The sequence below is a fragment of the Mandrillus leucophaeus genome, unplaced genomic scaffold (assembly GCF_000951045.1).
Source record: "Mandrillus leucophaeus isolate KB7577 unplaced genomic scaffold, Mleu.le_1.0 Scaffold246, whole genome shotgun sequence".
Classification (NCBI taxonomy): domain Eukaryota; kingdom Metazoa; phylum Chordata; class Mammalia; order Primates; family Cercopithecidae; genus Mandrillus; species Mandrillus leucophaeus.
In genome coordinates, this window is record NW_012102543.1 from 3,212,925 (window position 1) to 3,224,646 (window position 11,722).

Genomic DNA, 11,722 nt, shown 5'->3' on the forward strand with positions numbered 1-11,722 from the left:
AAAAAAAAAAAAAGAGCATAAGGATTCCTTTATTAGTTTTTTTCTCACACTTGTGAACATTTAAGTTTTTGGTTCCTAGCTCTCCCGCTGACCTTCCTTATAGTTTATCTGGATATACCATGTAGAGGATGAGGGGTGGTATTGAGTTTGCAGGGTCCAGCCTGTACTACTCAAAGCAAAACTCAAAACTTCTGAAATGGTTGCAGACCTAGTGTAGGAGGGTTTCTTCTCCTGCCCATCAACAGCCTCCCCACAAGCCACAAGCTAATATACTGTCTCGGCCATAGTGCTTTTAGCACATATTTGTCCTAACTTATGCCTGGGGAGATGCTGCCTGCCAGTAAGCTTTTGCCATCACACCTTGCCAAGCTGTTAGAGTTTGATCCTGTCTGTGAGCTTCCCATATATTTATTTTATTTATTTATTTATTTATTTATTTATTTTGAGATGGAGTCTCGCTCTGTCACCCAGGCTGTAGTGTATTGGTGCATTCTTGGCTCACTGCAACCTCCGCCTCCCAGGTTCAAGTGAGTCTCCTGCCTCAGCCTCCCGAGAAGCTAGGATTACAGGCACCCACCATCATGCTCAGCTAATTTTTGTATTTTTAGTAGAGATAGGGTTTCACCATTTTGGTCAGGCTGGTCTCCAACTCCTGACCTCAGGCGATCCACCCACCTCCCAAAGTTTTGGAATTACAGGCTTGAGCCACCACACCCGGCCCCAAATATTTACTCTTAACTTCTTAAGCACTCTCATTTAAATATAAAAGCCTGGTTCCCTTCTCTAGAAGGATATAAGACTCAGATGAAATAAGACTCAGGTGGTTTGGTTTTAGTCCAGGCCCTCCTGGGTTCTACTGGAAAGGGCAGTGGTCTTAGAGGTAGAATTAGGTTTGACTGCTAGCTTTGGTGGCTTCTCTGCCAGTTCTCTTTGTTTTAAACACAGGTTTCTCTCCTTGTCCCTGCCAGTGAGAAGTAGCCATCAGTTTGATAGTGCTGTGTAGAGACCCACTCCTAGTGCTAGGCTCTGTGTTCAGTAGTGTTATGGGCATTGGTCCATTCAGGATGTTGGATTCAGCAAGGTTATGCCCAATGGATTTGTGAGACTGTCCCCAGGCAAAGAAAAGTAAGTTGTGGATCATACACTGTGGCCTATGGGAGACTGGCATTGTAGAGATGTGTCTTCTCAACATTTGATCCCCAAATGGAGGGGCAGCAGGGTATAGTGGAAGGAGCATAGGCCTAGAATCCAGAGCAGGATTCAAATCTTGACTCTTTCGCTTCCTAGATGTGGAAAAGTTACTTGTCCTTTGAGTCCCAGCTTCCTCAACTATAAAATGAGGATGCTACCCAACTTGCGGGATTGCCGTGAAAACTGCACGAGGTAACGTGGATGTGAAGTGTCTAGTGTTGTATGTACCTGGGACATAGTAGGTATGCAAAAAAATACTAGCTGCTATTATTATTATTAAATTATTTATGAAAGTAACAAACATACGTGTCTATCGTAGATGATTTTGACAATGATGAAAGTGAAGAAAAGTGTTTCACTTATATACTAATGTTTTATTATAATATAGTTACATATGTTAAGCTGCCTACTATATCTTTTTTTTTTTGGGACGGAGTCACTCTGTCGCCAGGCTGGAGTGCAGTGGCGCGATCTTGGCTCACTGCAACCTCCGCCTCCTGGATTCAAGCGATTCTCTTCCTCAGCTTCCCTAGTAGCTGGGACTACAGATGCCCACCACCATGCCCAGCTAATTTTTATATTTTTGGTAGAGATGGGGTTTCACCATGTTAGCCAGGATGGTCTTGATCTCTTGACCTCATGATCCATCTGCCTCAGCCTCCCAAAGTGCTGGGATGACAGGCGTGAGCCACCACGCCTGGCCTGTCTTTTTGATATAAATTTTTTTGTTGTTGTTTGTTTTTGAGACAGAGTCTTTCTCTGTCACCCAGGCGAGAGCACAGTGGCGCAATCTTGGCTCACTGCAGAGGCAACTTCTGCCTCTCGGGTTCTAACAATTCTCCTGCCTCAGCCTCCTGAGTAGCTGGGATTACAGGCGCCCACCACCACACCTGGCTAATTTTTGTATTTTTAGTAGAGATGGGGTTTCACCATGTTGGCCAGGCTGGTCTCGAACTCACCTCAGGTGATCCATCCACCTCAGCCTCCCAAAGTGCTGAGACTATAGGCGTGAGCCACCACGCCCGGCCTGATGTAAAATTCTGGAAGTGACATGTGTACATAATCTAGTTTAAAAAGCTGAAATATATTACAAGTCTTGTATTAAATAACGAAGTTCTCCTGCTTTATTCTTTCTCACTCACTGTCTCTTCCTCCTGGCTGGTGCTCTTCTTGAGGGGAGATATTGGTTTAATTTATACAGTATTTGAACACCTGGTGCCTATTAGCACAGTGCCTGATACTTACGGGCTTTCAGTACATGTGGGTTGTTATATTGTTTTTGAAAAGTTTAAGTCAGTACTTAGTATAGAACACAGATTTCAGGTTGATTAATTTTACGGCAGTTTGGAGAGGCTATCCAAAGCTTTCATGATATCATACTGAGGCTCTGTTGACTGGGATCTTGGTTTTGGTTTAGATTTGCAATTTTAATCTGTCTGTGTCTGTTTTGCTGTAGTAATGAGCAAGATATTTTGTAGGAGTTGAACTTTTTATTAATTCAGTTAGGTTAGCTATGAGAAATAGACACTTAAAGTACAGTAGCTGAAACAAGTGTCTCTCTTGTATGTAAAAGTTTGGCAGGAGATGGCCTGTGATTGGCAAGACATCTCTGTTTCATGAGCCTTACCTCCTCGTTCACAGCTCTGCCAACTCTTGGGGCATGTTCGTATCCTCATGGTCCAAGATGGTAGTTAGACTTCCAGCTATCACATTCATTTTCCAGGTAGCACAGTGTAGAAAGGGATGAAGAACAACGTCCAAAGATCTAGAGCTGGAATCTTTTAAGACAGGTTACAGAAAGCACCTACAATGACACTTTTTCGTTACCTGGCTACATCTTGGAACAAGGAGCTGGAAAATGTAGTGAATGTTCTGAGTGGCCTGGTGCCCATGTTACAGTTGTGGGTTCCATTACTAGGGGAGGAGGGGAGAATAACCACTGAAGGGCGACTAGCAGTCTGGGTCACAGATTTCAGGCTCTTTTCCTATCATTAATCCCTTGTTAGTCCTTCCCTGATGTGCTGCCAGGATTGCTAATGTAGCAATCCCTTTCTGCTGTGTTTTCAGTTTGTTTTCTCTTTCTGCTGCTGACTCTGTCCTTCTGCTTTAACCCTTACTTGGAGATTTCTCTCCCATTCACCCCTTCAGAGCTGGAGGCCTTGAAACACTTGCGTGGATGTGTGATGGAAGCAGACAGGTAATTCCTTCCTTGGGGGCAATGACCTTCTGCTTTCTGCATAATGTGCTTATAGTTGCAGCATTGAGATCAGTGGTTTCCTTGGGAGGGGGTTACTGAAAGGTGTCTTTGAATCTAACAGTGTTTGTATAAAGTGTAAATATTTCTGGTTTTCACATGTGCATGGGTGCTGTTGTGTTGCTAAAATACGAATTCACTTAAAAGCCTTTTCTTAGGGTGTTTAGTATTTTCTTAGTGTTTAATATGGCATTGTGGTCTGGGGTCCTGACTGATTTCATTCAGGCCTGAGCTAAATGAAATGTCCTGGCTCCGCCTCTTCCCATTTGTGGACCAGCCTGCATGAATTTCAGTCTCCATATCTGAAAGTGGGCATAGTTATACCTATTTTCCAGTATTGATGAGAGGATTAAATAAGATTATAGGTGTAAATCACTTAGCTTAGCATCTGGTATGTGCTAAGGACTCCATAAACATTAGCTGTGGCTATTATGTTCTTCTTAACACACACTAAAAGTACAAATAGCATCATAATGGCTTTTTTTTTTTTTTTTTTTTTCAGCTGAAAGGACATATTTTGAAAGGTTGGAAATCATTACTGTAGCTTCTCAGGGGACTCCAATATAGCCAGCCCTGGAACAGGTAGCTGGGGACCAGTACCTAAACTGATGTAAGCAGACACCTTTTGGGATGATTTGCATTCATTTATTAATTCCAGAAGAATGTTTATTGAGCACTTATTATTCCTCTTCAGGTTACGGGCATAGAAGGGAGACCACTGTAGTTCGGCCTTACTCTAGCTCAGGAAAAGGTCACTGCAGTGAATGCTTTCTCTCTCTATCAGGGGTGTTTTGGACCCATTCATTTGCTTTGGTTTCCTCTTTTATAACAAAAGGGAATGACTCCTAAGTCCCCAAGGACCCGATTCTCTCCACCTTCCTGTAGTTACTGTGGCAGGGACTTTTGGCCGCCGTGCCTGAGTCCTGGTCGGAAAGCATAGCTTTGCTGGTTGTGCCAGTGGAACCCGGTGCAGCTCTGCTGACGATGTGGAAGCTGCTGGGGCCACCATTGCTGCCGGCATCTCCCTTCCATCTCTAGCCAGCACCACAACTGCCGAGGTCGAGTCAGGGAGTCTAGGTGGTGAATCATTTGCCTTGGTAAGCAAGTCTGGCCTCTCTTGGCCTTGCCTGGAGAGACAGAGCGGGCACAGCACCAGGGGCCAGGAGAAGCTGGGGGATGCACACTGGCCGTGCCCTGGCTGCCTGGTAGTGGTCCATGAGTCAGGCCTCCCATGCAGATCTTGCTGCGTCAGCACAACAGGGAGCCTGCTCTGTGCTGGGTCTGAGATCATCTTCCTTCCTCCACTGGAGGCAACGTGCTGTAGGAAGCAAATGTCTCAAGTGCCACTCAGGCGCTCTAATGGCTGGCTGTGTCTAATGAATAGGGCTTTTCTCTGGGGTAGAATCACTTCACCTAACTCCTTTTCCCCCTACGTTTAGCTGTTCTTCAGCTCAGATGGATGGTGGAGCTTGGCTGGCTCCTGGGAAGGACTGGCACAGCTTCCAGGGAGTTATAGACTCCAGGAATGTCAGAGGTAGGGAAATGGGGGCCTGGTGAAGGTCATACAGTGGTGGAGCGAGAACCCAGACACCCTGGGTCTCCATCTGTTGCTTTTTTCTTTCTGCCTTGGTGTAGCTCAGAGACTGTTTTTATTAAGGTAAGAGAGGATGCTGTGACATAGATCTGGAGTTTAAGCCCTGGGCTTTGGCAGTAACAAGCAGGAGTACGTGTATGCCTTTCTCTATTACGCCCTCCCAGGATGGATTTTGCATATCAGGAGAGATGGAAGAACCAAGAGATGGAAAGCTGGAAGCCTTTGAAAGTTTCCTTTGTAGGCTATGCTAGTTTCCTTCTCCCTACCCCAAGAAAACAAAACTGAACGCAAGGTTCTATGCTAGGGTAGCAGATTGAACATGTCAAATGCTACAGCTACCTTTACTCCCTCCTGAAACCCAGTGAAAACCACAGCAAACCCACAAGGTGGATGGGAGAAGAGATGGTAGCTGTTTTGTTCTGGGGGATGGAAAACTGATGGAGAAGTGGTAATTGACTTAGAACACTTGAGAAAGATAATTCTAAGCTGACAGTAGGGAAAGCAAAAACAAACAAACAAACAAACAAAAAACAGCAATCCCTTTATACCACAGAATCTCCTCCACTTTATGCAGCCATTTGACTGCCTTTTCTTCTTGGAAAGGGTAAAACAAGAGTTACTGGACTGGAGACACCAAGCACAGAAAAAAATAAATAAAACGAAACATACCTCCTGCACATCCTTTCTAAGGAACTACTGGAGAGTGCACACCACCAAAGCAGGGGAAGGAATCAGTAAAGAGGGGAGAGGGTTATAGGACACGGGGATTAACACAGGAGGGAGATGAAGGGAACCCCTGAGGACAGCGTACCAGACGTAGAGGATGGGCAGCTTAGATCCGAGCAGCGTGACTCAGGATGTCATCACCAACTTACCTGCAATCATTGTGCCATTGATTTAACTGGAGGACTGACTACCTGGGGAAGCTTGGGGCAGATTGTATCTGCTCTTGGCTGTCTCGCTCATGTGCTGAGGAAGCTCCTGTCGCCCCTCCTTGCCCTGCTGACTGGATAGACTCATTTTATATTAACAGAAGTGTTTTCTTTGCCCAACCCTCAGTGCTAAAGATAGGCCCAAGTGAATTCAGAGATAGAAAATATGAGCCAGGCACAGTGGCTCATGCCTGTAATCCTAGCACTTTGCGAAGCCGAAGCGGGCGGATTACTTGATGTCAGGAGTTCAAGACCAGCCTGGCCAACATGGTGAAACCCATCTCTACTAAAAACACAAAATAAAGTAGCTGGGCATCCTGGTGTGTGCCTGTGATCCCAGCTACACAGGAGGCTGAGGCAGGAGAATTGCTTGAACCTAGGAAGTAGAGGTTGCAGTGAGCCGAGATTGTGCCATTGCACTCCAGTCTGGGCGACAGATTGAGACTCAAAAACAAACAAACAAAGAAAAGAAACAGAAAATACAGAAGAGTCCCACTCTCCCAATTACCTTGACCCCTACCGCCAGATGCCCCCACTGTGGTTACCCTCCCTGTTTCTCCTGTGTTTCTAGGACTTGTTCATGATCTTGCCTATCAACTTTCCCAGGAAGAGCTCTTGTAAATTCCATGGGACCGTGACCAGAGACTCTGTTTAGCTTATTCCCTTCGGGAAGGCTTCATTTAGCAAAGGCAGTATTTTTACTCCCCCGTGGTATTGTGGGGAGAATAGTGTCCCCTGCAACCCTCCACACAAATGATATGTTGAAGTCCTAACCTGTGAAATTTGGAAATACCATCTTTGCAGATGTAGTCAAGTGAAGATGAGGTCATACTGGATTAGGATGGGCCCTAATCCAATGACCGGTGTCCTTATAAGGAGACACAGACAAACAGAGAGGAGAATATTAGGTGAAGATGCAGATAGACACACAGAGAGAAGATGGCCACGTGAACATGCAGGCAGAGATTGGACTTATGCTGCTGCAAGCCAAGGGACACCAAAAGCTACTGGCAGCTACCAGAAGCTACAAGGGTCAAAGAAGGATCCTTCCCAAGAACTTTCAAGGGAGATGGCCCTGCTGACACCTTGATTTTGGACTTCTAACCTCCAGAACTGTGAGAGAATAATTTCTGTTGTTTTAAGCCACCCAGTTTGTGTTAATTTGTTATGGCAACCCTAGGAGGCTACAACACACAGCTTCATTTTTTGTTTGCCACTCACTTTTTCAAAACTAAACATTATCTTATTTAGAGATGTGTACGTAACTGGTAAAATCATAAAGAGAAGTAAAGAAATGAATAACAAGTCAAGGTTGTCAGATGTTTGGGGAAAAAGGAAAGGGGGTGGTGGAGAGAGACACATGGAACTTCTAAAGGGACTGGATGGGGTTATGTGGGTTTTCATATTATGTTCTTTAAACCATATATATATTTATATTTTTTAATTTTAGAAATGGAGTTTCACTGTGTTGCCCAGATTGGAGTGCAGTGGCTGTTCACAGGCACAAACATAGTGCACTACAGACTTGAATTCCCGGGCTCAAGCCATTCTCCTGCCTCAGCCTCCCAAGTAGCTGGGACTACAGGTGTGCTCCACCACTCCCAGCCATATATACATTTGTACATATTACATGTATACATTTTAGTGTACTCTCCTATGTGTATAATACATTTAACAATAAACTTTAAAAAATAAAACAAAACGTAACCCTCAAAACCAAATTAGCTGAGTTACCTAATGTGGGAGAGATGGTGCCGAATCATCTGAACCAAATGCAGGCCTGAGGACATGAGCCTTGGCACCAAGGGGAGCATTTAGCAGATTGGAGCCCCTTGTACTAATGGAGATGAATAATAAATAAGAAATCTGAAAATGACATAGATCATCAACCAAAGCTAAGTTTACCGTTAGGACCTAATGGGAGAGTCGCCTCAGTGATGCCAAGTTTTGAGAGCCTGGCCTCGGCTAAATGATATTAGGTCAGATTCACAAAGCCCTTTGTGGCAAGACACCTCCCATTTCTCCTGCTGACCTCCTAATGGGATGGCCTTGAGACCATTTTAAGTGGTGTGCATTAAGCAACATTGAATCCCAAAGAAAGTCATTCAGCTTCTTTATATAAATGGAGGATCAACATTCATTTTGGGGCTGTTTGTCTATAATTCCTCTCTAACACTTCAAATCTTTCTTCTCAATCAGAGAAGGCAGGCCTTAGGCTCAGCACTTTGACCATATGTGGGTCTGCTACTACACCATTTATTTTCATTTCATTTTATATGTTTGTACAGATTACTCAATGTTAGGAGAATTTTTGGCTTTCCCATTTACAATAATGATATAAAATTTCTTTAAAATTTTTGTTTAATTTTTAATTTTTGTGGGTACATCGTAGGTGTATATATTTTTGGGGTACATGAGATATTTTGATACAGGCATGTGATGCATAATAATCACATCATGGAAAATGGGGTATCTATCCCCTTAAGCGTCTATCCTTTGTGTTACAAGCAGCTCAATTATACTTTTAGTTATTTTTAAATGTACAATTAAGTTAATTTGACTGTAGTCACACTGTTGTGCTATCAAATACTAGGTCTTATTCTATTTTTTGATGCCCATTAACTATTATTTAAATAATAATATTAAGTGGTATATATAGTTGGTGTCCTAATTGGGAAATAATCAAGAATGATGTCTTTGTGTCAGGCACAGTGGCTCACTTCTGTAATTCCAGTGTTTAGGAAGCTGAGGAAGGAAGATCGCTTGAGGCCAGGAGTTCAAGACCAACCAGTCTATATAAAAAATAAAAAAATTAGCTGAGCATGGTGGTGTGCACCTGTAGTCCCTGCTACTCAGAATGCTGAGGTGGAAGAACGCTTGAGCCCAGTAGTTCAAGATGACAGTGAGCTATGATTGCGCCACTGCACTCCATGCTGGGCAACAGAGTAAGACCCTGTCTTGACCTGATGTTCACTTTTGTCACGTTGTCTTTCTTTATAAAAGGGGAAAGGCCATTGAGATAAGCTGAGAGTCTTCAGGTTATCTTTCCCTGTGTGTTCCCTACTCCACCTGGCAATAGCTGGGTGTGTTAGTCATTGGTGAACCCCTGGCTGAGGTATTACACTTTCTCTAGTCTCCTCCCAATGCCCCTCCACCTCCTGTCCCAATACCTGGCAACAATAACATGGGAAAGTGGATAGTTTGAGAAGATGCACAGATATCCCATTGGTCAAGTACGTGACCAGCAAGAGATGAGTTCTTTTTTTTTTTTCTTTTTTGTGAGATTGAGTCTCATTCTGTCACCCAGGCTATAGTACAGTGGCGCAATCTTGGCTCCCTGCAACCTCCGCCTCATGGGATCAAGAAATTCTCCTGCCTCAGCCTCCCAAGTAGCTGGAACTACAAGTTCCAAGTGTATGCCACCCCGCCCAGCTAATTTTTGTATTTTTAGTAGAGACAGGGTTGTGCTGTGTTGGCCAGGCTGGTCTTGAACTGCTGACATCAGGTGATCCGCCCTCTGCCTCCTAAAGTGCTGAGATTACAGGCATGAGCCACCACACCCAGCTGGGATGAGTTCTTTCAAAGAGCCTTGTCCTGTGCTTGGTTCTTAAAGGGAATATGGCATAAGTTCCAGAAGAAAAAGAATGAGGTTTTTGCTTTCTAGGAGTCATACTGTATCACATGCTAGCGGAAATGATGACCCTCATATATATGCAGCAGTCAGAAATGATTAGAAGTGCATATAATGTTAGATTATGTGGTATTTGGATGCTGAAGGAAGAATTCAGGAAAAAGAAGTGCACGGTAGACTAATCAATGACAGTTTTAGGGATTAGGCAGAGTTGGAGGCAGGGCTTAAAGACACATAGGATTTCTTTCTGGCCTCTGTACGGCATGGCACAAAGGTGAAGAATGTGGTTCTGAAGTCAGACAGATCTGGATTTGATTCCCTTCCCTGTCCCTCACCGACTGGGCAACTGGCTTAACCTTTCTGTTTCTGGTTTGAAGTGCAAAAAATGGGGAAAATAATTACGCCTACTTCTGAGGGTTGATTTAAGGATTAACAAAGGCGATGGACATAAACAGCATCGTGCTGCTACATAGTAAGTGACCCATAATGAGTGGCTGTCATTATTAAGCAAGCATTCCATTTATCTCTACAGCAAAAACGTATTGCATGGTTATTGTGTGTCAGGGACTGCCAGGCCTTCCATATCAGTCCCTTGAGCACTGAAGCCTATGGTTTCCATTTATGTACAGGATACCTAATTATAATAATAACTATAGTGTTCCAAGTGCCAGGTACTCTGCTAGTTGCTTTATTACTGTATCACCTTTAATCTTTATCCCCATTTTGTAGAAGCAGGAATTGAGGTACAAAGTGTAAGAGATTTGTCCAGGGTCACATTAAGAGTGTCAAGCCTAGGAGTTAAATTATCTCCTCTTTTCCTGTTCCATACTGACTCTTGTTACTGTGAATCTAGACCCATTATTTCCAAAACTAAACTTGGCTTCTTCAAATGGGCTTTTTCTCTGAACTTCCCAATCAAGGGCACCACCATTCTTCTGCTTGTCACCCAAACCTGAAAGGCTGGAGATGTCTTCCTTCTCCATCAAGCCCCTACATCTGGTTAATCACTAGGTCTTTAGTTCCAATGTATCTTTTCCTTTCTGTTCCACTGCCTGGCCAGGCCCCCATTGACTTACGCCTAGACTCGTTAGTTCTTTTCAGTACAGTCACACATCACTTAATGGCAGGGATACATTCTGAGAAATGCATCATTAGGCAATTTCATCATTGTGTAGACATCAGAGTGTACTTATACTACACACCTGGGCTATATGGTGTAGCCCAAACCTGTCCTGCTGTGGCTCAGGACAACTTTTTCCTTTTTTTTTTTTTCTTCAGCTTATCAGCTGTTGTTAGTGTATTTTATGTGTGGCCCAAGACATTTCTTCCAATGTGGCCCAGGCAAGCCAAAAGATTGGACACCCCTGGTGTAGTCTATTGTTTCCAGGCTACAAACCTGTACATGTTACTGTACTGAATATTGTAGACAATTGTAATGCAGTGGTAAGAATTTGTGTATCTAAATGTATCTATAAATAGAAAAGGTACAGTAAAAATGTGATATAAAAATAAAAAATGGTACATCTTTAGAGAACACTTACCATGAATGGAGCTTACAGGACTGGAAGTTGCTCTAAGTGAGTGAATGGTGAGTGAATGTGAAGACCTAGGATATTACTGTACACCACCATAGACTTTATATTAAACACTGTACACTTAGGCTACACTAAATTTATATATAAAACTTTTTTTTAGACGGAGTCTCACTCTGTCACCCAGGCTCGCGTGCAGTGATGCAATCATAGCTCACTGCAACCTCTGCCTCCCAGGTTCAAGCAGTTCTTCTGCCTCAACCTCCTGAGTAGCTGGGAGTACAAGCACGCACCACCACACCCAGCTAATTTTTTGTATTTTTAGTAGAGATGGGTTTTTGCTGTGTTGGCCAGGCTGGTCTTGAACTGTTGACCTCAAGTGATCCTCCTGCCTTGGCCTCCCAAAGTGCTGGGATTGCAGGCCTGCGCCACCGTGCCCAGCTGAAAATTTTTCTTTCTTCAATAATAAATTAATCTTAGCGTACTGTAACTTTTTAACTTTATAAACAAAAATTGTTTACTTCGTAACTCTTTTTTAACAATAGAGCTTAACATAAACACACTGTACAGCTGTACAAAAACATTTCC

The 11,722-nt window shown here is 43.5% G+C and overlaps 1 protein-coding gene across 3 annotated transcripts in view; it reads left to right on the plus strand.

The window, feature by feature from the left end:
• MAP3K9 (mitogen-activated protein kinase kinase kinase 9) overlaps nucleotides 1-11,722 on the plus strand; it is an 80,753-nt gene that overhangs the window by 32,681 nt on the left and 36,350 nt on the right. Inside the window, exon 2 of one of the 3 annotated variants that reach the window (XM_011983139.1) lies at nucleotides 11,135-11,179. The exons of the other annotated variants lie outside the window; for them this stretch is intronic. Coding sequence (XP_011838529.1) covers nucleotides 11,149-11,179 — 31 coding nt within the window. The 5' untranslated portion in view covers nucleotides 11,135-11,148. The remainder of the gene's footprint in view (nucleotides 1-11,134; nucleotides 11,180-11,722) is intronic. 3 annotated transcript variants of the gene reach the window in all.